The sequence below is a fragment of the Callorhinus ursinus genome, unplaced genomic scaffold (assembly GCF_003265705.2).
Source record: "Callorhinus ursinus isolate GAN/ISIS: 27379988/994484 unplaced genomic scaffold, GSC_fseal_2.0 scaffold25, whole genome shotgun sequence".
NCBI classification, from domain to species: Eukaryota; Metazoa; Chordata; class Mammalia; order Carnivora; family Otariidae; genus Callorhinus; species Callorhinus ursinus.
Window position 1 is genome coordinate 32,357,014 of NW_027397087.1, and position 25,570 is coordinate 32,382,583.

Here is a 25,570-nt window from a genome sequence, read left to right on the forward strand (position 1 = left end):
GTGCCTCTCTCCTTCACAGGACCGGGGCAGTACAGCTCTTGTTTTGCCATTGTGATTAAAACTTATCCTGCATGCTTGGGATCCTTGTTCCAAGAGGGGAAGAAAGGGAAAGGTGTTTCACTACTCATTCTGATGACCATTTTGCCAGGAAATTTGCATTTATAACATATACTATCAGTTTTACTAAACTTTGAAATATTTACCATCAGATCTTAGGTCAGCCCCTTGATTCTTAACTTACATTCTACCTCACAATTGGTAGAGAAGCACAGATACTCATGATGATTTTTTTCTGCTTGCAATTTAAAATAATTTGATTAGAGAGTGTATAGAAATTAATATGCAGAATAGTGCCATAGAAACTAGATGCCTGCTTTAATTGTATGAGATTATACAAGCTTTATCAGAAAATATATGATCATCTCTAGGTTATTTATTTTGTGAACAGGAGTCAGCTGGGACGATTCATATTTTTTTGTTCTCCTAGGACTTAAAATTCTAAGCATAAATAATTTTAGTAAACATTGTAAAATACAGATGCAGTTGATCTTATGCATGACATAAAGTTGTGTGGGAGTCCAGATGTTAGAATGTGAACACAGGTTGTTTCTCCCTTATGTCCTTATGTGAATATAGGACTTTTTAACATTTTCTTTTGAAGTTTTTCTTTAGACACTTTTTTAAAGATTCTTATAGAAATTCACTTTATTCCCCGGAGTGATTTATCTTTTAACAAATTCTCATTAGGATTTAGATGACGGTGAGTCCACCCTTTGAGCCTTGTATATATTGTACTAGACCCATCTTTAAAATTTCAAAGAGCATATAATAGAATTAATTGCATTTGTCCCCAAGTATTGCTTTGAAATCAGTCATGTGGTGTTTTGAATACCGACTCTGGGCAAGGTACTGCACTTGCAATGTGGGAGGTAACACCAACATTCGGGGCCCCAGGGACACCATCCTCTGGGTTCTGTTGCTGGCTTACTGTCTGTACTGTTTCATCGCCTTTACTGTTTTTTTCTCATCTTTCTGACTTCTGAATTTGGAGTGCCTCATGTTCAGTCCTCAGACCTCGTTTCTACTTAATTTAATTCCTAAGAGAGTTTTTGTAGTTCCATGGCTTTACATATCATCTATATGTTGGTGAAACCCAAAAGTATATCTCCTACCCAGTCCTCTGTCCTAAAGTTCAAACTCCTATCTAAGTACCAGTTGGATGTCTTTTAGGGCTTTCAGAATTGCCCAAAATTGAACTCTTGATTTCTTCTGAAAGCTGCTCCTTCTACAGTTTTTCCAGTCTTGGTAAGTGGAAACTCTATTCTACAAGTTGCTTATGACAGAAACTTTGCAGTCATTCTTGATCCTTCATCTCCTCACGGACCATCCGCCAAACTTACCCACAAATCCTTTTGACTCTCATGGAGCTAAAAAGTACAGGATTATATAGTGTAAGGCTGACTGGGTAAAATTCCTCTATTTCTGTGAATAAATACCATAATTCTATCAGCTTAAAATTTTAGGTTTATTTTGCTCATCCCCATATTTTATACATTCTCTCTGGCCAAAGTCTTTTGTATCTTTTTCCCCCTTTCCATACCCACAGTTACCTGGGTTCATTTCATCACTTCTTGCATAGACTACTGTACTAGCTTTTTGTGTACTCTTTCCCCTCTCTCTGGTTTCTCCTTCTTTTTTTGTGGTAACCTGCAGCCAGAGTAAGGATTTTAAAATTAAGTTCGAATCATATCAGTCTTCTATCCAAAAGCCTTCCGTGGCTTTGTATTAGCCAGCAAGTTGGGTACAGAAAATTTCAACAACAGTAATAAAAGCTGAAAGACAACAGTGTCCTTAAAAGACAGAGAAAATATTTGTCTCAGTTAAACTGTCACTAAAGAGTGAGGGCAAAAGAAACACATCTTCGGAAATGAATATAAATTGTGTGTGTGTGTGTGTGTGTGTGTGTGTGTGTGTGTGTGTGTCTAGGCAGAGAAAGAGAGAGATAAATAGGGGAGGAAAGAGGGTTAGTTTATTACTGAGAGAAGTACTTTAGGTAGAAAGAAATTGAATCCAGCTGATCGGGAAAGGAATAAAATGAAAAAAGGAATGGTGACAGTTTAGATAAACCTGACTATATAAAACAACAATAGTCATGATTAATTCAGGGATGTCAAAATGAAGTCAAACAAAAGACTGGACAAAATAATATGAGAGAGTCTGATTGGAATTAAAATATTCTAAGATTTTTTTTTTTTTTTAGAAATGTCTTTTTTTTTTTAAGATTTTATTTATTTGTCAGAGAGAGAGCACAAGCAGGGGGAGCAGCAGGCAGAGGGAAAGGGAGAAGCTTACTTAAACAAATTTTTAAAAAGTTAAAAAAAAAGAAATTAATAAGTTAACACTCATACATTTGGAAATTAAAATGCACACATCTGAATAACTTATGGGTTGTACAATACATTGTAATGGAATAAAAACATTTACAACTGAAAAAACCATACATGTGATACAAAGGCCTAACCTAAAGGATAGTTTTTTGTATAAACATTAGAGAAGAATAACTGGATATTAATAGGTTTAGCATCTAACTCAAGAAAATAAATTTTTTGTTGTTGTTGTTGGAAGGGGCTAAATCCAAAGAAGGTGGAAGGAAAGGAATACTAAAGAAAAAATAAATCAAAATTCAAGAAACAACTCAAACCAACAGCTGGTTCCTTGGAAAAATTGACCAAGTATAACAGAAAGAAGACACAAATAACAAAATTTGGGTGAAAAAAGGAGACATAATTCTAGACAGAGCAGAGATTTTTAAAATAAAAGGATACAGTGAATAACTTTATGACAAAATTGAAAACAGAAAATGGACAGTTTCCTAGAAAACCTTAAACTGCCTAAAGAAAAATTAAAAAAAAAGATAGACCCATACCAATTAAGGAAATATATCCATTCATCAACAAATATTTATAAAATGTGCCCAGCACAGTTTTAGGCACTGGAGGTAAGTAGTGAATAAAAAACCAAAAGTGCCTGTTTTCATGGAGCTTGCTTTCTAATGGTAGGAGACAGATAATAAATTAATAAACTGTGCTAGGTGTTGATAAATTCTATGAAGAGTAAAGAGAGAATGAGCTGTTTTATGTAGGATAGTCAAAGAAGTAACTTTGGACCTGGAGGAAGTGACGGAACAAACCAAATGGATTTTGAAGGAAGAGTATTCCAGGCCTGAGGAGTAGGTGCAAAGGGCCTGAGGCAGAAGGATGTTTGGAGGAGCAGAGTGAGTACTGTAGATAAGGGAGACTGGCAGAAGCAGAGATCAGTAAGTAACCAAGGGCCAGCTCATGGTACCTTTGTAAGGACTTTTGATTCAGCAGTTGGAAATCTACCCATAAAGTGGGGATGATGATAATAACTTCTACTTGTGTTCCATGTCAAATGATATCTCAAAGCTGGGGAAAAATAATTTCTACTCATAAGATATAAGATCAGTTAATTAAATGCATGTAGAGTTTCTTTGTAAAACTCTATCCAAGTGATAGATTTTCTTTTTACCCAGAAGTAGTATTCATTTGTTGGACATTTATTAAGTATGGAGCACCTACCATGCTAGGACTTGTGCAAAGTGTAAAGAATACAAAGATGATTAATGGGCGCTTGGGTGGCTCAGTCATTAGGCGTCTGCCTTCAGCTCAGGTCATGATCCCAGGATCCTGGGATCGAGTCCCACATCGTGCTCCCTGCTCGGCGGGAAGCCTGCTTCTCCCTTTCCCACTCCCCCTGCTTGTGTTCTCTCTCTCGCTGTGTCTCTCTCTCTGTCAAATAAATAAATAAAATCTTAAAAAAAAAAAAACAAAGATGATTAAGACATGGTAGTGTTTGCTACCCAGTATAGAAGATAGATATAAACAATTTTTTTGCAGTGTGCTAGGATAGTGATACTGAAGTCTGAAGACTAGTAGAGGCCTCAAATTTTAATTATAATTTTATAATTATTATAATCTATGAGGGTGTATGTTGAAAGAAGGTATATAGATTTTTTTAAAGGGTAGCTTATATTAATAGTAATTAATAATAGCTTTCCTGTTAACCCAGGGAGAATGAAAATTAGGCTTCTCATTTAGCAACAGTGATTGTCAGGTGGTGTTTCTGCTGAGATGAACACCAAATGTGGCACTTACCACACCTGTCTGTAAGTTTTGGTAGTGGGCAAGAGCTAAAAACAGTCAGAAGTCTAGACCTTGAATCTTGGTAGAGCCATAGCATTTCAGATGACTAATTCTTTGTCTTCAACAAGTTGGTTTATCATGAAATAATACAACTTGCATTTCTTAATTGAAAATGATGCAGTGCAGCCTTTTGCCAATCTTCATTATTAAAGTTTTATCTTCATTATTAAAGCTTTATTAGCTTTCATTTGTAGAGCGCACAGCCTGACTCTTAAAGCATAGAGAGAACTCTTTCAGTCAGTTTCAGCAGGTTTTACTTGTAAACCACCTAGCTACCCTGAAAACTTCCCAGGATCCTGACATTTTATGCATGCTTACTGTGTGCCAGGCCCTGCCCTCAGTGCTATACCTACGTTATCTCATTGAATCCTCACAGCTTTATAGCGTAAGGACCGATATCCCCTTTCCAAACTTGAGACACAGTGAGGTTTTCTAACAATTCAGGTTCGTATTAAGAAGTAGCAGAGCTGGAACATGCAAAAGAATGAAACTGGACCATTCTCTTTAACCATACACAAAAATAAACTCAAAATGGATTAAGGACCTAAGATCCTTGAAGAGAGCACAGGCAGTAATTTTTCTGACATTGGCTGTAGCGATATTTTTCTAGATCTGTCTCCTGTGGCAAGGGAAACAAAAACAAAAAGTATTGGGACTACATCAAAATTAAAAGCTTCTGTACAGTGAAGGAAACAATCAACAAAAACTAAAAGGCAACCTGTGGTATGGGAAAAGATATTTGCAAATGACATATCCGATAAAGGGTTAGTATCCAAAATATATAAAGAACTTAAACAACGGAACATCCCAAAAACAAATGATCCACTTTAAAAATGGACAGAAGACATGAACATTTTTCCAAAGAAGACATCCAGATGGCCAAGAGACATGTAAAAAGCTCAACATCACTCACTGTCAGGGAAATGCGAATCAAAACCACGATGAGAAATCACCTCACACCTGTTGGAATGGCTAAAATCAATACAAGAAACAAGTTTTGGCAAGGATGTAGAGAAAAAGGAGCCCTCTTGCACTGTTGGTGGGAATGCAAACTGGTGTAGCCACTATGGGAGACAGTATGGAGGTTCCTCGAAAAGTTAAAAACAGAACTACCCTACAATCTAGCAGTCACACTACTAGGTACCTACCCAAAGAATACAAAAATAGTAATCCAAAGGGATACCTGTACCTGATGTTTATAGCATCATTATTTATAATAGCTAAGATATGGAAACAGCCCAAGCATCCACTGATTAACAAATGCATAAAGAAGATGTATATATACATAATGGAATATTACTCAGCCATAAAGAAGAATGAAATCTTGCCATTTGCAACAACATGGATGGAGCTAGAGAGTATTTTTTTTTAAGATTTTATGTATTTATTTGACAGAGAGAGACACAGTGAGAGAGGGAACACAAGCAGAGGGAGTGGGAGAGGGAGAAGCAGGCTTCCTGCCGAGCAGGGAGCCCGATGTGGGGCTCGATCCCAGGACCCTGGGATCATGACCTGAGCCGAAGGCAGACGCTTAACTGACTGAGCCACCCAGGTGCCCCGGAGCTAGAGAGTATTATGCTAAGAAAATAAGTCAGTTAGAGAAAGACAGATACCTTATGATTTCACTCATATGTGGAACTTAAGAAACAAAAGAAATGAACAAAAGTGGGGGGGAAGAGAGGCAAACCAAGAAACAGACTCTTAACTGTAGAGAAGAAACTAATAAGTTATCAGAGGGGAGGTGGATAAGGGGGTGGGTTAAATAGATGATGGCGATTAAGGAGTGCACTCGTGATGAGCACTGGGTGTTGTTTGGAAATGCTGAATCACTGTATTGTATGCTTGAAACTAATATTACCCTGTATGTTAACTAACTGGAATTTAAATAAAATAAATAAATAAATAAAATAAAATAAAATAAAATAAATAAAATAAAATTTAAATAAAAACTTTTTTTTAAAAAGAAGCGGTGGCAGAGCTGGGATCAGAACCCGGTCAATGACTTAAGAGCCTACACCCTTTGCTCCTGTACCTCCTGTGATAGATAGCAGTGCTTGCAGAATGCTTCTTTGCCTGGAAAGACTCAGATGTGATGGTCCTTAGCCTGATGGAAATAGGTAGCACCCTTGTACATTTTGAATTACGAGTTTCCCTGCCCTGGAATGCAGTTAAGAAAACTTAAACATCACCATATATTTCCTTAAGGTCCTAAAATGTATGTATTGTGCCACAGTTACAGTCTTGGCCTTGTCATTGACTGTAAGTTTGGATAAGTTTTTTAAGCCTGGCCTTTGGGTATTTCCAATGTAAAAAGAAGGGATTAGACTAAGACAATTTTCTGTATGACCGACGAGCTCAATAAATTACCTGATTCTGTACAAAAATTAAAGGTTGATACCAACTTTTTGTCCAGTCATCTAAAGCCTATTGTTCCAAATAAAAAATAATTTAAGGAAGTATGGGTAGTAAGTGTTCCTCTCTTCTACTCATCTCCTTGTTATTTTAAGTACTCAAAAAATTTATACCAGGCTACTGGTTCACACCATCCTAAAGTGTATATGTTGTGTGCTCAATTTTAAAGGCTGGGACTATTCCCAGAAGGTCTGTGCTGGTCACAAACAAAGCAGAACACTCAAGGGCTCAGCACTAAAAATATCACGTAAAAATGCTTCCTTCATGCACTGATTGGAACAGGTAATTACCGTGGCAACAATAAACTAATTTGAAGTGTTAGCTGTTAATTAAGACAATGCCAATGCAGAGGTGTATAGTTGTCTTTTGGTGTAACCAGAGCCTCCATTCAAACTTCATTAATCACTTTATAGTTAATGTGTTGGGGAAGATCAAGACAATTGAGATGCAGTATCCGTTGAAAGTAAACAAATTCCTTTTCTCCAGGTAGGATGCCATTTGCAAAGTTAAGGGACACATTCGACTCATGCCTGGCCTTGCCTTTGTCATCCACTTCTCCTTGATGATTAAATGTTAAGCTGGTACTGTCATTGTACTGTAAACCAAACCTCACAGCATCTTTATTGCTCGAAATCGAACCCAAACTTCCACGGATGAATTAGCGTGCATCATAATTAAATCATTAAGCCTCTCCCTTTTGATTCACTTGGAAATAGGAGACCTTTCTTTTGGAAAAGCTTTATTGACAAGCTTATTAAGTTGTGAAACTGTCCAGTATGGTATACGTGTTAGACTATCTTCTAGTCATCTCCTTATCACTGCTGTTGATCTCAAACGTCCAGGTGTTGCTTGTTGTCCAAAATAACAACCACTATTCTTTTTGCAAATTTTGAATCCTTGTGTATGCATTCAACTGTTTTATCTTCATATTTCAGTCCTTGGTTAGGAATTCTAATATACAGAATTTTTAAAAGTTGAAATTGGAAGAATTTATGGTGTACAGGGGAAAAATAATATATCATTAAATCTTACGTATTATATTAACTATATTTACATAGAATAAGGTTATTAATTTCCTTCAAATTACATTTCAGATTATCTTAGTCTAACAATTCTGTCAGGCAGTGAGAGAAATAGTGTTAGTCATTATATTATATGAGTTCAGATATATCATGAATCATATCATGACCTGAAATGTAGTTTCACATAGTAAAAGTGTGATATTAACATACATAGTAAATTAAATGGTAATTTGTTCTAAAACCAGTATAATATAGGGGTTCCACTTATAAAATGTATACCACTTTATATAAAGTGTAAAAATTTTTTAAATTTAAGTTTTATAACTGTAATAGTATTTATATGTACCAGGGAGGTTGATATTTAAAGAAAGTCTTTAGACATCTTACAGATTAAAAAAACTTCAGTAAAATGAACAGTTGCCACTGAATTTTTATAATCTTGCCTTTCTTTAAATGTCATATACTTGAATTTCTTTACAATTAATTGTTAAAGGCTAAGTTTACCTTTCATAGTTGACTTGACCTTTGTCTATTCAAATAGGAAAAGCAGAACAAATTTCTTATAACACTAATTTTTATAGATATGTACATACATGTATACATATATGTTTTTTTCTAGTCTTACCTGAATTTATAACATTTTATATGTGAAAAATACTTGCAGGTTCTTAATAACTAAACCATTTCTATAAGTCAGTCACTTAAAAAACTTGTCAATAATTGCAAAAACTGTAAATTTGCTAAAAAATTATTGAATTGCATACTTAAAACGAGTGAATTTTACATATATAATTGCACCTCAACAAAGCTGTTAAAAAATTTGTCAGAGCAACTACACAGATATTTCTGCCAAAACAACAGAGAGTGATGTTTTCGTTTTGATAATAGGAGAATATGTGTTTTGTTTTCATCTTAAGAAATGGGCAGTTTTTCCTACTGAATCATTGCCAGGTCATCACTGGGAGCCTGGTAAATGTATTTTGCAACTTGGCAGGTAAAGTCAGTGAATTCCCAAGAAGCTAACTTTCATTCCGCCTCATCTTCCCTATCCAGTCACATCTTAACACAGCTGGGTGAGAGGAAGAACACTCTGATTTTGGCTGATGTGCAAGTCTATACTTTTATAGACTTGCAGTAGCAGTGCTTGTTTATTTTGTGTCGTTTGTTTAGACATTTTTATATGAGACAGATTGTCCCCGGATAATGGTCAGAATGTACAGGCCTTGTAGAACGTGTGTGGAAGGCCACATGTCATTTAAACACAAAAGGTCTTAATGAGAAGTAATGGTATCTTATTTCTGCAAACGTTGTTCTCTTATTCTTTTTCATAAAAGAATGTATTTGTAATCCTTGATTTAAACTGTAGTTATTTCACTGTATCTCATCATTTGAGCTTGTCTCTTTTCTAAAGCTTTTTTACTGTTGAGAGATGCCAGCTTAAGGAAAAGGTGAACCACATACTTGAGCCTGATAAGTCTGATGTCTTATATGAATTAATATCTTAAACCATAGCTAATTCCACATGTTTTGATATTATTTTGATGAAATGTAGGGGTATAATTTATCTGTTCTATAATTGAAGTAAACAAAAGGAAAACCTCCCAATTTATATGGCTCTATACAGTGCTTAGCAGAAGACTTATAGAAGATTCCTCCCCACACACAGTGCTGGTCAGTTGTAAGGGTCTGGAGTCAGAAGAGGTCTGGGTTTGAGGTCTAGTTCTGCCACTTACTGACTTGGTGCCATTGGGAAAGCTGCTTAGCTTCTCTGTACAGCAGCGCTCTCCATCTGTAAGAGGACAATAATAGGACCAGCATTACCTCAGAGGGTTATTAAGGTAATGTATAAAGAATCACTGTCTAAACCATGAAGCTCAAGATAGGTATGAACTACTAATGTTATCAGTGTTCTTTGAAAGTATCATATATCCCATCACTGCAGATATGTTCAGATTCACATTTATGTCCTTAACCATTCTGTAGGTCGTTTAGTATCTCAGGTGATTTTGTTATTTTTTTCTTCCCGTAGAGCATATCATGTCCCGAGTGGGAAAATATTAGCTGTAAAGGTAAGTGCTGGATAAATTTTATGAAGTTCATGAAGTTCTTGTTGCTCACTACTTTCTCTTCCCCTGTTAGCTTGAGTCACAGGTATCGTGAAAGAGGAGATAAAATGGTTTAAGTTTTGGATGGTAGGTTATGGAAGCTATGGTCCTGTTGTGATATTCAGCCCCTCCTCTCTCAGAGGGTACCTTCACCACCTCAAGCACTGCTTTCCTATCTATTATTTGTTCCTTTAGATATCATAACTCTTATATTGTTGCTGCTAATAGATTTAAAGAAAGTCAACTGCAGGTTATTCACTTGAAGAGAAGGGAGCACGCCTATAAGTAATCTAAAAAACTTAACTATTTGGCCTTGCAAGTGCATTATAATTTCTCATAATTTCATACATTTTGAATTATGTTTAACCTAGGCTAATATTAAAATTCTTGTGCATGATTATTTAGTTGGGTATGGCAAGTTGCTACCAGCTATTTCTAGAAATGATTAAAAGCAATTTTAAAGAAAGGACACATTTTAAAAAGAGCTGTTAAAGTAGAGACTTTGAATAAATGAAAACAGTAGGTGTTTACAAATATACTTTGTACTACGAACTGACCATAAAACTGAGCTTTAGAGTGAGGACTGTACTATAATCACTTTATATCCCCAGATTCTATAAAATTTGTAAAACATACTAGATGCTTAAACTGAGTTGAATGAGTGATTTAAGAGTAGGTATGATTGTTGTGTTTAAACTTCATCTGAGTTAAATGAATGAATGATTTAAGAGTAGATACAATTAGGGGTGCCTAGGTGGCTCAGTTGGTTAAGCATCTGACTCTTGGTTTTGGCTCATGTCATGATCTCAGGGTCTTGAGATCAAGCCCTGCATCAGGCTCCACGCTCCACACGGAGTCTGCTTGAGATTCTCTCTCCCTCTCCCTCTGCCCCTCCTGCTCGTGCTCTTTCTCTCTCTAAATGAATGAATAAATCTTAAAAAAATAAAAATAAATATCTTGTTTAGCCCCGAGCTTCTTAGCAGCCAAGGCAAAAACCATGTAACTTATTTAATAGTCATGCTCTGAGAGAAAGAAATGGCACATTTCTTCAAAACAGGCAGTTGGTTTTTTTAATTAAATCTTAAAGTGGGGCGCGTGGGTGGCTTAGATTGGTTAAGCATCTGCCTTCAGCTCAGGTCATGATCCCAGGGTTCTGGGATCGAGTCCCGCATCGGGCTCCCTGCTCAGCGGGGAGCCGCCTTCTCCCTCTTCTGCTCCCCCTGCTTGTTCTCTCTCTCTCTGTCAAATAAATAAATAAAATCTTTAAAAAAATAAAAATAAAGATCTTAAAGTATGTTATTTAGTTTCCAAATATTTGGAGATTTTCCAGATATCTTTTCATTATTGATTTCTAATTTAAGTCTGTTGTGGTCAGAGAACATACTTTGTATAATTGGAATTATTTTAAATGTATTCAGATTTGTTTTATGGCCCAGAACATTAATTATTTTGGTGTTTCCTGTGCAAATGAAAAAAATGTTGTATAGGGTGTTGTTTGAGTGTCAATTAGATCGAGTTGACTGACATTGTTCAAAATTTCTGTATATTTACTGTTTTTTATCTGCTTGTTCTGTCACCTATTGAAAGATAGGTGTTGAAATCTTCAGCAATAATTGTGGGTTTGTCTATGTTTTTTCCTTGCAGTTCTATCATTTTTTTCTTCATGTTTTTTGAAGATCTGTTAGATGTATTTAGGATTATTATGTCTTCTCGATGAATTGGCATCTTTATTGTTTCATTACAAAAGTGACCCTTCTTTAGCCATGGTAATATTTGCTCTGAAATCTACATTGTCTGATATTAATATAGACAGCTACTGCAGCTTATGTTAACATGATATAGCCTTTTACTTTTAACCTGTTGTGTCTTTTTATTTGAGATAAATTTCTGGTAGCCAGAATACAGTTGGGTCTGGTATTTTAATCCATTCTAATAATTTCTGCTTTTTAATTGGGGCATTTAGACCATTAACATTTCATGTGATTATTGCTATGGCTGGATTCAGTTCTGTCATCTTGCTCTTTATTTTATATTCTGTCTGTATGTCCTTTTTCTTGAGTGGTTGCTTCAGAGTTATATATCTTTATATATATCTTTAATTTATCTTTATATAAAAATATAAATATTTAATTTATCAGGTATATATCTTTAATTTATCATAGTCTACCTTCAAGTAATATTGTACCACTATCTACAGTATGAGAACTTTGTGATAGTATACTTTTCATTTCCTTCATCCTCAACTTGTTTGTTTTTATCATACATTTTAGTTTCTCATATGTTATGAACCCCAGAATGCATTGTTATTATTTTTTATTTAGACAATTATTTGTCTTTTAAAGACATTTCAAAAGTACAATAAGATTTCTTTCATATTTACTCTTGTTTTTACCAACTCCAGTGCTCTTCATTCCATTGTGTAGATCGAGACTTTCATCTGGTACCATCTTTTCTTTTGTCTGAAGGACTTTCTTCTTTTACATTTCTTATAGTGCATGAGCCTACTGGTAATGAATTCTTTTGCCTTTTGCATGTCTGAAAAATGTATATTTGATCTTTCATTTTTGGAAGATGTTTTCACCAGATAGAGAATTCTAGGTTGATCACTCTTTTTCTTTCACCATTTGAAAGATTTTGTTTCACAGTCTTCTGGTTTGTGTTCTTTCCAATGAAAAGCTTACTGTCATTTTAAATCTTTATTATTTTACACATTAGAACTGACTTCTCTGGCTGCTTTTAGGATTTTTTTTTTTTTAATCACTAGTCTTATGCAGTTTGATGATAATGAGCTTTTATGTAATTTTCTTCTTGATTAATACACTTAGGATTTGTTGAGATTCTTGGCTCTGTGGATTTTTAGCTTTCATCCAAATTTGGGAAAATTTTAGCCATTATCCCTCCTCCCCCAACTTCGGAACTTAAATTGCATATGTATTAGGTTACTTGAAGATGCCCTGCAGCAGAATGATGCTCTGTTGTTTGCTTTAGTCTTTTTTTCTCTCTAATGGTTCATTTTTGGGTAGTTTCTGTTGTCAAATACTCAAGTTTTCATCTGCGTTGTGTAATCTATTAATCTTGTCCATTGTATTTTTCATTTCAGACGCTGAACTTTTTATGCCTAAAAGTTTATATGGATCTTTTTTACATCTTCCATGTCTTTACTTAACCCGCTCAATTTTCCTTCTATCTTCCTGAATATGTGTAATGTAGTTATGGAATATGTGGAATATAATTAACTGAATTAATGATTTTGTTTATTAATTCCATCATGTGTCATTTGGAGTCAGTTTTGACTGATTGCTTTTTCTCCTCATTTTGGGTTATATTTTCTTATTTTTTTTAAAGATTTATTTTTATTTTAGAGAGAAAGAAAGTGAGCAAGTTGGGGGAGGGGCAGAGGGAGAAAGAGAATCCTGAAGCAGACTCTACACTGAGTGCAGAACCAGACATAGGGTTCGATCCCAGGACCCTGAGATCATGACCTGAGCCGAAATTAGAAGTCAGCCGCTTAACCTACTGAGCCACCTGGGTGCCCAGTATTTTCTTATTTTTAAAAAATCTTATCATTTTTGATTAGATGCTAGTCATGCATCATAGACACTAGATTTTTTTGCATAAATATTCTTGAGCTTATTCTGAGATGCTATTTAGTGACTTTGAAACAGTTTGATCCTTTCAAGACTTGCTTTTAAGCTTTATTAGATGGGACCAACCCAGTGGTTAGTTGAGAGCTAATTTACCCCACTCAGTTAAGGCAACAGTCTTCTGTATATTCTACCAGTGCTCTGACAGTTAGGTTTTCCACCTTCCCTTGTGGGAACACAAACTCTTTCTGCCTGTTGTGAGGTCTGGAGATTGCTTCCTCTAGTCCTTTCTGGTGGTTCTTCCCTTGCCCTCAGATAGTCTCCTGACATCCAGGTACCGATTGATCATTAATCAGCTAAAGACTCCAGGGGCCCCTTGGCAGACCCCCAGAGCCCTCTCCCTTTGGTCTTCTGCCAGGGAGCTCTAGCTGCCTTGGCTTCCTCAGGCCCCCAGTTCCATCTCCTCAACATAGGGAGATGGCTGAGCTTTGCCTGGAATTCCCACCCTGTCCAGGAGCCTGCACACTCTCTAGTCAGTAAGCTAGACAAATCATAAGGCTCCTCTTATTTGTTTTCCATCTCTCAAGGATCATTATCCTGTTTTAACTGTTGTCAACGTCCGGACACCTGTTAATTTTTCTGGGTTTGGTTTGGTTTTATTTTGGATCTGTTCCTTTCTTGTCACCTCTCCAGTCCAGATGCTTGTTTTGTCTCTTGTCAGACTTTGAACAGAGTTTAAAGTGTTCTCTCAGAAACGGAAGTTGCCATTTATTGATCATTTATACTGTGCTAATAAGCGTACCCTCTCCTCATTTAATTATGAATTAATTAATAAATAGCTTGCTGAAGGTCTCATAACTAATAGAACTAGGATTTGAAGTCAGGAAAGTCTTGCCCCAAGTTCATGCTCTCAACCTGTGTACTATATTGCTGCTCACTGTCCTTAGATTTGTCTTCCTAAAGCATAGTTCTGATCACATCTCTTCCCTTTTAAAAGTCTTCAAAGGCTCTATATTACTCCCAACTAAACTTAAAACTCTATGGGATGAAACTCAAGATCTTGCACAGTATGTCATCAGCCTACTTTTTATAGCATTATCTTATGTGTCTGAATGCCATGCTTCTTTTAAGTTGAACTCTTTGCTTTATCTGAACCCAGGTACTTTCACACTTCAACACTTTGATTCATGTATTTTTCTCTAATTAGAATGCCTTCACCCATGTCTCTACCTATCAAAATTCTTAACACCCTTCAAGGGTCAGCTCCAAAGCCCACTCCTCTATTGAACTTACGTAGATAAATCCTGTCACATATGGTCTATCTATCACTCACTCACTTTCTCCTTTGAACCTCTCTAGAATTCTCTGTATGTGTTTCTTACGGCTGTTATCACATACTGCCTTGTATTTTGCTATTAATATACATGTGCATTTCTGTCCTTACATTCAAATCTCTTTGTAAGTAGAGAACAGATCTTATTTATCTTCTTGTCTTACTCATTGAATCATGCAGAACCTTGCATTTGGGCTTAGAGGATTGCATGTAATAACTAGATGTTCAACACATCATTTGTTGAATGACTAAATAAATAAATTTGGTTCTTTCGTTTGCTCTTCATTCATTCATCTTTTGAAGCACCATCTTGAAAGCAGGTTCAGCTCACATACAAAATAAACCATAGTGTTCTTTGTATGGACCATTGCTCTCACCCAGAGTAGTTCTTAGCTTTTTTTTTTTTTTTTTTTATTAAAGGGTGAAATGAAAGGTTAAGAGTTAGAAGTGCATTTGATCTTTTCCTGACCCTCTCCTGACTTTTGTGTGACTTCAAGCATGTCACTTGAACCTCTCTGTGACCTCAGCTGTGAAACGGGGCTACCTCATGTCACAGAGGGATTGCGAAGAGCAGCAAATCACAGTCCTTGTCTAAACAGAATCACCTGCAGGGCTCTGATGCCTGCATAGAATGATGAGGGAAATTTAATTTTCCAAGCCAAGTGGTCAGTTGGACCAACACTTTGAATATCTATGGGAGTAATTAGATGAGAGTCCTTGAAAATCCATTACTTTTCTCTTCCTACTCAAAATACTTCTATTTTTTTGTACTTCTAAATGTTCTTACTTTTTTAGACTAATAAAAGAATATTGTAGTGTTTCCCCTTTCAAACTTCAAAGGTGGGAAAACATCACCAGATATTTTAAAAAGCAAGTTGAATTTGGGGAAGAATAGAAATATCTTGGATTTTTATTTTATACCAGTGAATTTAGAAAAATTTCTACCTTCAAGAGAACATTTTGAAAAATGCTAACCCAAGATAACCATTTGATAATGACTGTAATTCATGAAATGTGTTTCTAACTCACTTGATTGGGGGACGGGGGTGGAGGTAGTAGGCAAGGTAGTTGCAAACAAGTAGAGCAGAAAACAAATAAAAATAATGTTAGCCATCTTGGCAAACAGAACCCTTTTTGTATCATAAATGTATTCTATAAAAATCTTTCAAAGTACAGCCTAACAGATTTCCTAATATTTTTTATTTTCTAATTGGGAAAGTCACCTAAGAGGAAATTTCTTAGCTTGTATATAGCATGTGCTGATTATCATTCTTTGACTGTTTTGGGTTTCTGCTGCTTTTAAACTAGCATTTAAATGGACCATTTGATTAATCATTTGTATACTGACTGTAATCCTCCCAAATTTCCTTTCTGAGTTGTACATACTGTAAAAGACAATTATGTCGCCACAGATTAAATAAGCGAATTAAAACAGAATAGAGGCTTAATTTGACCTGTGATTTTGCTCTCCTTCCCTTTAGTGGAGTGTATGCCACTCCAGCAAATAAATGAAGTCATCCATGACAGCTTGTGATGAATTGCCGTATTTATACTGTATATTTTAATAGCCTCACACTAATTTAAATTGAGCACAGAGTAAATTATAATTCAGTCACTTGACTGCTTATATTTAACTTGACAACTCATCCTTATTTGTCCTGGAGGTGTAGTGGAGAGCAGCAGAAATGCACCCAGGTATTTTAGTTTCTCACTTAACCCTTTCTCCCTGAAATGCTTCATGTGCAGATCCTTTCCAGTTTGAAATATTGAGCTCTTCCTAAGGAAGAAAAAAATCACAGTAATAATGAAGACTCAGGGAGTCCATACTTTCCTTGTACTTTAAAAAGAAAATTAGAATTTGCCATGCTTTTTTCCATTGCTTTCAAATAAGGAATTGGACTTATTTTTAGCAGTTTAAAAGCTCACTCCCAGGGATGCCCAAGGGAAGGAGAATTAACCTTCTACCTAGAGTACCAAGTCTCCCAGAAAATAGAAGAGCATTTCACTAGAGTTATTTTAAGGTGAATTTTACTTTCCCTCTTAAGTTCCAGAAATTAAAAGCTTTATTCAGTTTTGCACCATTATGGAATCTCTGCTATTCTGGCCCATAACAAATACCAGGAATGATCAAGACCCACTAGAATGCAGTGGATTGGCCCCACAAATACAGTATTACTTGCTACATTTTAGGTCAAGTGTGGCACTTTTATTTATTTTGGTGTTTATGTCTTCAGTGTTAAATTCAGTTGTAGAAATCAAGCAATCCACCTCCTTCCTGTCTAGAAACAGCTTCTGATTTAGAGGATTACGGTTGTAAGGAGCACTTTAATTAAATCCCACATCACTTAATGGGCACTGCTGTAAGAAAGACCCTGTGCTGGGTGCTGGGTGTAGGGGCAGGGGGACCAGAGAAAGATGCCCAAGACCCAGTGCTTGCCTTCGTGGGGCTTATAACCACTTTACTCTCTAGGCTTGTGGTTTTAGGAGATAGGCATGAATGCCAAGGTAGAATGTGAGAAGGGGCATTGTCAAGGGCCAGAGCTAGAGATAAATTCTGATAGGGGGCTTTGGGGCTGGCTTCATGGAGGTGGTGGTGGTGTCATTCAAGCTGGGTCCAAAAGATAAGAAAGGTTTTATGATTAGTAACTGTGGGGTGGAGTGAGCAAGCACACCTCCAGTGGAGGGAACATCAAGAGCAAAGACAAAGTGGGGAAAGCATAGGACCTGTGTGTGGATCACCAGTACAAAGCACCTAGTTTCTGAGTTGGTGGTATGGTGGTGAGCATAGCTGCCTTTCATATCATCTGGCTTCACATGAGAATTGGGTTTGCAGTGGGGAGCAGTGGGAGGAGTTGGAATAACTAGATTGTGGAAGAATTCTTTGAATGTTGTGCTATAGTTTTAATGTTATGCTAGGCCATGGACACCTAATTAAGGTTCTTGATCAAGGGAATGATATGTTTACAGCCAGTAGTTTGGGGTTAATTGCAAGGTGTTGGCTCACTATGTGGAATCCTGCCGTTTCTGGATTGGGGGCCTGGAGATGCAGGATATCTTAGCAGTCATACAGAGTACTGAATAAATGGCATTTTCAAAACCTTAGATAAGTGGTTCTCAACCTTAGTATGGGTTAGAAATCAGGTGGAGAGTTTTTTAAGAATATCAAGATGTGGGCCCAACCCACAATTGATTCCGTTCTTCTGGGGTAAGGCCTGTGCACCAGGATTTGTTTAAAGTACCCTCATGTATTGATATAAATACCTTTATATAAAAGTAATAATAATATGCAGCTAGGGTTGAGAACCACTGCTCTGAGGTAAATAATAAGTTCATTCCTTTTCATAGAGTTTTGGGGTGAAAGAGTCCCTGCATTTGACATAGTGGTGTGAATAGTTCTGATATTTTATGGCATGGAATTGAAACAACACTAGATGAATTTATTTTGCCGCTAAGTTTTATACAGGAACAAAAATGTAAGTGAATATTGTTGGCAAATGACTATTGATCGAGAGAAATGTTTAAATGTTTCTCGGCAGTTTTGTATTACACTTACAATCTAGTTTAGTGAGAGCTTTTATAAATAACCCTAAAGCAAAAACTCCTGATAGAAACTGGCCATGCCTTTCCCCCCTCACTTTCCCCTCCCCCAGCTGGATGTCAGTACTATAGAATGTGTGTTTCAAAATTGTCCTTTTCTTTCCGTGCTCTATCAGCAGTTTGCAATTCATAATTTATGGGGTTTTTTTCCCACTGTGAGTGCATATATTCTGAGGTTGTAATACAAAATCTGTTTCAGTGTTGCCTGGTGTATAACTGCACTATCATGGTAATTGTGAATGTTAAGTTTTTATCTAGAAACGTCTAGAGGCAGAAACTCTGCCACAAATCTTAAAAATTATCTTTCACCTATTTTATTCTCTTATTCTCAGCACTTTTTTTTTTTAAGATTTTATTTATTTATTTGAGAGAGAGAGAGAGAGAGAGGAGAGACAGTGATAGGGTAAAAGCCAGAAGGAGAGGGAGAAGCAGGCTTCCTGCAGAGCAGGGAGCCCGATGTGGGGGCCCAATCCCAGGACCCGGGGATCGACCTGAGCCGAAGGGAGGTGCTTAACGACTGAGCCACCCAGGCGCCCCACAGCACTTTTTTAAGTAAAAACAATTTCCCTTGAATTGGCTTCACTGAACTGTTAAGTAAAATTTGAACAGTTGACGGTCTCCTTTCTTAAGAAACAAGTGTTTGAAATAAACTAGAACTTATTCTAAGTTTGTAAATTGTTTTACATTTCCATGTTACCAATCTTCCTCAGTGGTTGATGCTTTAAGGAAAAACCATAAACCACCAGGACATTCTAAGAGGTGTCTGGGAGTCAGGGAGGGACCTTGACATTGCCAGGCTGTGTGGCTTCTCGGCACCTTGCTTTCCTCCTTTAAAACAAGAGAATTAAATGAAATCATTTCTGTGGCTCCTTCAAGCTCCAGCATTTTATTATAGTATCAGCAAAGAAACATGACTTTGAAAAATATAAAAAGATGATGTATTTTTAAAGCTCCTTATTTCTCTCATAACTAAAAAACCTACTTTAAATGTCATTTTTACTCATCATCCTCTCTGCTTATCACCTAGTGTCTGAATTACAAGACAATTTTTTTTTTTTAATGGTTTCAGAGTCATTCCTTTCTTCCTTTTCTGGAAATAACCAATGTGGCCAAAATAGGGTATATAAATTAAGGGTGTTATAACTTAACTGACTTTTAAAGCCATTAATGCTGACCTTTGAGACCTGGCTTTTTCCGTGGTCCCATCAATCACTTCTATACCACCTCCCCCAATGCAAAGGGTTAGGCAGATGTGGGTACAGTTTGTACTCCTGAGGGTTAGAATAGTGGAGAGGAGAAGAAGGGGGCAATGAAGAGAGGAAACACTGTATTTTTTCCTTTTTACATTTCATAGTGAGTATAGCTGTATTTAATTTAAAGGTGAATATATGTGTAAATGTTGATTCCTTTCTGTATTTAGGTCATACTGCTAGATATTACACTGGAACTTCAGAAGCAAATTATGTCTGAATTGGAAATTCTTTATAAGGTAATTTTTTTTTGGTCATTTTTTCCTCATAAAGCATCTTACGGTATTGTCTTGCAGGTTTGTTTGTTTAACTACCTTTGTCTTATTTTTGTTACAGTGTGATTCATCTTATATCATAGGGTTTTATGGTGCATTTTTCGTAGAAAACAGGATTTCAATATGTACAGAATTCATGGATGGTGAGTTTTCCCTCTTATAATATTTTAAAAATGATTCGGGAGGTAGAGTACTTATAACCTGGTTCTGATATAGATGTCAAGTAGAATTAAAAATAATTAAAATATACTAATAATTACCTCCTTTATACTCTAAACGTCTCAGTGTTAGAGGTTCCTGGTGTTAAATATTTACAGCTGAGCTATAATTTCAAGAATGTAATTTCATTTACTTTTATTGAAAATTTAAATAGAACAGATTAAATGCTGGTGGTTTGATATTTGATTCTTCCATACAATCTGTCCTTACTTGCAAAACAGATGTTCTGTTCTTTTAATGTTTCAATAGCCAAAACAGATTTTCTTTTAAAGAAATCTATTAACCCAATGTCCTGTGTCTTTTAGAAAGAAATCGGTTCTTAATTGCAAGATAAGAAATTGTTTTTCAACACAGCTGTTTAGCCAAGATGTGTTTAGTTTTCTTAGGACTCTAGCCCTTTCCTTTCATCTGTATTTTTCATTCATTTCTATGTTGCTCTTTCTTGATCTGAATATTTTGGCAAAATGCAGATTTCTTGGTACCCTATCCCTGAAATGGTGTCATCATTGTTATTTACCCATTTTAAATCAAAGCAATCTTGGGGCGCCTGGGTGGCTCAGTCGTTAAGCGTCTGCCTTCGGCTCAGGTCATGATCCCAGTAGGATCGAGTCCCGCATAGGGCTCCCTGCTCTGTGGGGAGCCTGCTTCTCCCTCTCCCACTCCCCCTGCTTGTGTTCCTGCTCTCGCTGTCTCTCTCTGTCAAGTAAATAAAATCTTTAAAAAAATAAAATAAATAAAGCAATCTTTAGATTTTATATATCAGTTTTTCAATGTCTAGCGCATTAAAATGCAACATTTTTTTAATATACATAGTTCATCTGGGGGATTCTCAGTATATTACTAAAGCAACTAGTTCATGCCTTGGAAGACTTTTTAATAAGCCAACATTGGTACCTTGATAGTATAATAAGGTATATCATGTGTTCTAAATTCAGTTTCATTAAAATATGTATTTATTGAGATGGCATACTTAATCACCATAAAAGTCACCATTTTGATGTATACAATTCAGTGGTTTTGAGTATATTCACAAGGTTGTGCATCCTCATCATCACTAATTCCAAAACATTTTTAATCACCCCAGAAACAAACTCCTTAGGCTTTAGCAGCCACTCACTCTTCCCTAATTCCGCTAATCTGTGGCAACAACTAATCTACTTTGTGTCTCTAGATTTCCTTGTTTTGGACTTTTTATGTAAGTGGAATCATGCAGTATGTGGCCTTTGTGTCTGGCTTCTTATACTCAGCATAATGTTCTTAAGGTTTATCCATGTTGTAGCATGTATCAGTACTTTATTCCTTTTTATAGCCAAATAATAATCCATTGCGTGGACGTACCACATTTTCTTCATTCATTCATCAGTTAATGGGCACTTGGGATATTTCCACTTTTGGGCTGTTAATGAATAGTGCTGCTCTGTGCATTTGTGTACAAGTTTTTGTGTGGACATACGTTTTCAGTTCTCTTGAGTGTATATATCTAGGAGTTAAATTGCTGGGTCATATGGTAACTCTATGTGCAATTTTTTGAGGAACTGCCAAACTGTTCCATTCTATTTCACACCAGTTTGCCTTTACACCTGCAATGTATGAGGGTTCCAATTTTTTCCACATCTTTGCCAACACTTGTTACTGTGTGTCTTTTTTATTATAGCCTGGTGAGAAATGGTATCTCTTTAGTTTTGATTTAGATTTCTTTTTTTTTTTTTAAGATTTTGTTTATTTATTTGACAGAGAGAGAGAGACACAGTGAGAGAGGGAACACAAGCAGGGGGAGTGGGAGAGGGAGAAGCAGGCTTCCCGCTGAGCAGGGAGCCTGATGCGGGGCTCGATCCCAGGACCCTGGGATCATGACCTGAGCCGAAGGCAGACTCTTAACGACTGAGCCACCCAGGCGCCCTTGATTTAGATTTCTTAATGACTGATGACTTTGACAGTATTTCCCTGTGCTTATTGGCCATTTGTATATCTTCCTTGGAGAAATGTGTATTCAAATCCTTTGTCTATCTTTACATGGGTTACTTGTGTTCTTATTGTTGAGTTTGTAAGAATTCTTTTTATATTCTGGATACTAGACTCTTATCAGATGTATGATTTGCAAATATTTTCTTCCATTCTGTGAGTTGTCTTTTAATTTTCTTGATAGTGTCCTTTGAAGCACAAAAGTTTTAAAATTTGATGAAGTTCAGTTCATCTGTTTTTTCTTTGGCTGGTTGTGCTTTAGATGTCATATGTAAGAAACTGTTGAACATTTACACCTGTTTTCTTCTAAGAGCTTTAGAATTTTCACTCTTACATTTAAGTTTTTGATCCATTTTGAGTTAATTTTTGTATATGGTATAGAGTCCAAATCCATTCTTTTGCATGTGAATATCCAGTTGTCCTAGCACCATTTGTTAAGATTATTCTTTCCCATTGAATTTTCTTGGCACTCTTGTCAAAAATTTATTGACCATGAAATGTATTTCTGGGCTTTTGATTCTATTCCATTGATCTATTTGCCCATCTTTGTGGCAGTACCAGACTGCACTTTCTTGCTTTTACTTTATTATTCTAGATTATTTGAGCTTTGTGGTAAGTTTTAAATTAAGAAGTGTGAGCACTCCGACTTTATTCTTTCTCAAGATGATTTTGGTCATTCTGGGTCCCTTGCATTTTCATATGAATTTTGTAATCAACTTGCTAAATTTGCACACATACCAAAAAAAGGTCCAGCTAGGATTTTGATACAGATTGCAGTGAATCTGTAGATCAGTCTGGGGAGTACTGCCAATTTAGCAATATTGTCTTCCACTCCATGAACACAGACTGTCTTTTCCATTTATTTAGATCCTCTTTAATTTTTTTCAGTAATGTTTTATAGTTTTCGGTGTTCAAGTTTTGCAGTTATTTTGTTAAACTTATTCCTAAATATTCTTTGACACTATTATATATTGAACTTTTAATTTCATTTTTAATTATTCATTGCTAGTGTATAGAAATATAAATGATTTTTGTATATTGATCTTGTATCCTGCTACCTTGCTAAACTTGTTTCTTAACCCTAATAGGTTTTCGTAGATTCCTTAGGGTTTTCTATATAGATCATGGCACCTGCAAATAGATGTAGCTTTACTTCTTCTTTCCAATCTGGATGCTTTTTATTTCTCTTCCTTGCTTAACTACCCTGGCTATAGCCTTCAGTACAGTGTCAAGTAGAAGTGGTAAGAGCGGACATCTTTCTTTTGCTCCTGATCTTAGAGGGAAAGCATTTAGTCTTTCAGTATTAAGTGTGGTATTAATTGTGGGTTTTTAGTAAATGTCCTTTATTGAGTTGTCAGAGTTCCCTTCTCTTCCAAGTTTGTTGAGTGTTTTTATCATGAAAAGGCATTAGATTTTGTCAAGTGGTTTTCTGTGTTTGTTGAAATGATCATGCGGGTACCTGGGTGGCTCAGTTGGTTAAGCATCCGATTCCTGATTTCAGCTCAGCTCATGATCTCAGGGTTGTGAGATCGAGCCCCACATCAGGTTCTGTGCTCAGGACAGAGTCTGCTTAAGATTTTCTCCCTCTCCCTTTGACCCTCCCCCCCATGCTCTCTCTCTGTCTCTCTCTCAAATAAACAAATAAATCTTTAAGAAAAGAGTCTTAAAAAGAACTATAGAAATATATGAACAAAAGAAGAGAATAATCCAATCCCCAGGATGTCCCCTTACATATTTTGTTATTCTGTTGTTAGGTGTGTATGTGTTTATAATTGTTATATCTTCACGATGGATTGACTCTTCTATCGTTATAAAATGTTTTTGTCTCTAGTCACTGTATTTGTCTAAAAGTCTATTTTGTCTAATATTAGTATGGTCATCCTAGCTCTCTGTTGATTCTTATTTGTTTATTATATCTTTTGCTATTGTTTGGCCATCAACCTATTTGAATCTTTGAATCTAAAGTGCATCTCTTGTAGACATAGAGTTGGGTCATTTTTTAAATCTGTTCTGCCAATCTGTCAGTATTTAATTCATTTACATTTAATATAATTACCAGGAGTGCCTGGGTGGTGCAGTCAATTAAGTGACTCCTGGTTTTGGCTCAGGTCGTGATCTTGGGGTCATGAGATGGAGCCCCATGTCAGATCTGTGCTCAGCGTGGAGTGTGCTTGGGATTCTCTCTCCCTCTCCCTCTGCCCCTCCCTCCCAAAATAATAACTAAATCTTTAATATAATTACCAGCAAGATAGGATTCATATCTGCCATTTTACTACTTGCTTTCTTTACGTCTTACATCTTTTATGTTCCTCTGTTTCTCCATTACTACTTTATTTTATGTTAGATATTTTTTAATGTATTGCTTAAATTCTCTTGCGGTTTTACTATTTTTTTTAGTTATATTTTTGGTTTTCCTAGAGATTATAATTAACATTTTAACTTGTAACAACTTAGTTCAAATTGATATCAACTTTTTTCAATTATATAAAAACACTGCTTCTATTCAGCTCCATTCTTCCCCTCTCCTTTATGCTGTTATTGCCATGTAAGTTACATCTTTATAAGTTGTATGCTTATTAACACAGATTTATACTTACTGCTTTTTACAGTTCTCTTTTATTTATTTTTTATTTATTTATTTTTAAAGATTTTATTCACTTGACAGAGGGACACAGCGAGAGAGGGAACACAGGCAGGGAGAGTGGGAGAGGGAGAAGCAGACTCCAGGCTGAGCAGGGAGCCTGATGCAGGGCTCGATCCCAGGACCCTGGGATCATGACCTGAGCCAAAGGCAGATGCCCAATGATGGAGCCATCCAGGCGTTCCTGCAGTTCTCTTTTAAATCAGATAGGAGAAAAAGACTTACAAACAAAAAATACATGTATCTTGTTTTTTATATTTACCTATATAGTAACCTCTACCAGTGTACTGTATTTTTGTGTGTGAATTTGAGTTACTGTCTAGTAACTTTCCTCTGAAATTCCTTCAATCTGAAGGACTCCCTTTTATTTCTTAAAAGATTTTATGTATTTATTTTAGAGAAAGAGAGAGAGCAGGGAGAGGAGCAGAAGAAGAGGGAGAGAGAGATAATCTCCAGCAGACTCCTGGATGAGCGCAGAGCCCTATGTGGGGTTCGATCTCATGACCCTGAGATCATGACCTGAGCCAAAACCAAGAGTCAGACACTTAACCGACTGAGCTACCCAGGCACCCAAAGATAACACATTTTCAATACTTTAACTCCTTACCTTAAAACATTCACTTTACAGTCTATATTTAACTGTCTTTTTTGAGATGACTCCTTTCTAGACTTGAGCTGCCTAAAGCCCCTCTCTTACTGCTCCTTGGCAGCTTCCCTTTACTCCGTGCTAATCAGTCCCTGAACACTGAAATTTCCCACTTTTTGCAGATTGTTCTCCAGTTCCTATCTTTCTGTTATTTACCACATCAACTATCCTAAAATTTTATTACCCTTTCCCAGATCTGACCTCCTCCTTTCTCCCTCAGAGGTCACGTAGATTTTCACATGTGAGCTCTCACATTTTCTTGTGCTTCCACCTGTAGCTTAGCCACACGTGCACCCACCTG

At 36.3% G+C, this 25,570-nt stretch overlaps 1 protein-coding gene across 9 annotated transcripts in view; it reads left to right on the forward strand.

Moving 5' to 3' along the window:
- MAP2K5 (mitogen-activated protein kinase kinase 5) overlaps positions 1-25,570 on the forward strand; it is a 247,064-nt gene that overhangs the window by 72,349 nt on the left and 149,145 nt on the right. For 6 of the 9 annotated variants that reach the window (XM_073877255.1, XM_073877256.1, XM_073877257.1 and 3 more), the window contains exons 9-12: positions 9,687-9,726; positions 12,863-12,886; positions 19,697-19,765; positions 19,863-19,944. In XM_073877255.1, coding sequence (XP_073733356.1) covers positions 9,687-9,726; positions 12,863-12,886; positions 19,697-19,765; positions 19,863-19,944 — 215 coding nt within the window. The remainder of the gene's footprint in view (positions 1-9,686; positions 9,727-12,862; positions 12,887-19,696; positions 19,766-19,862; positions 19,945-25,570) is intronic. The other 3 variants (XM_025883715.2, XM_025883717.2, XM_025883718.2) reach the window with 1 other exon arrangement.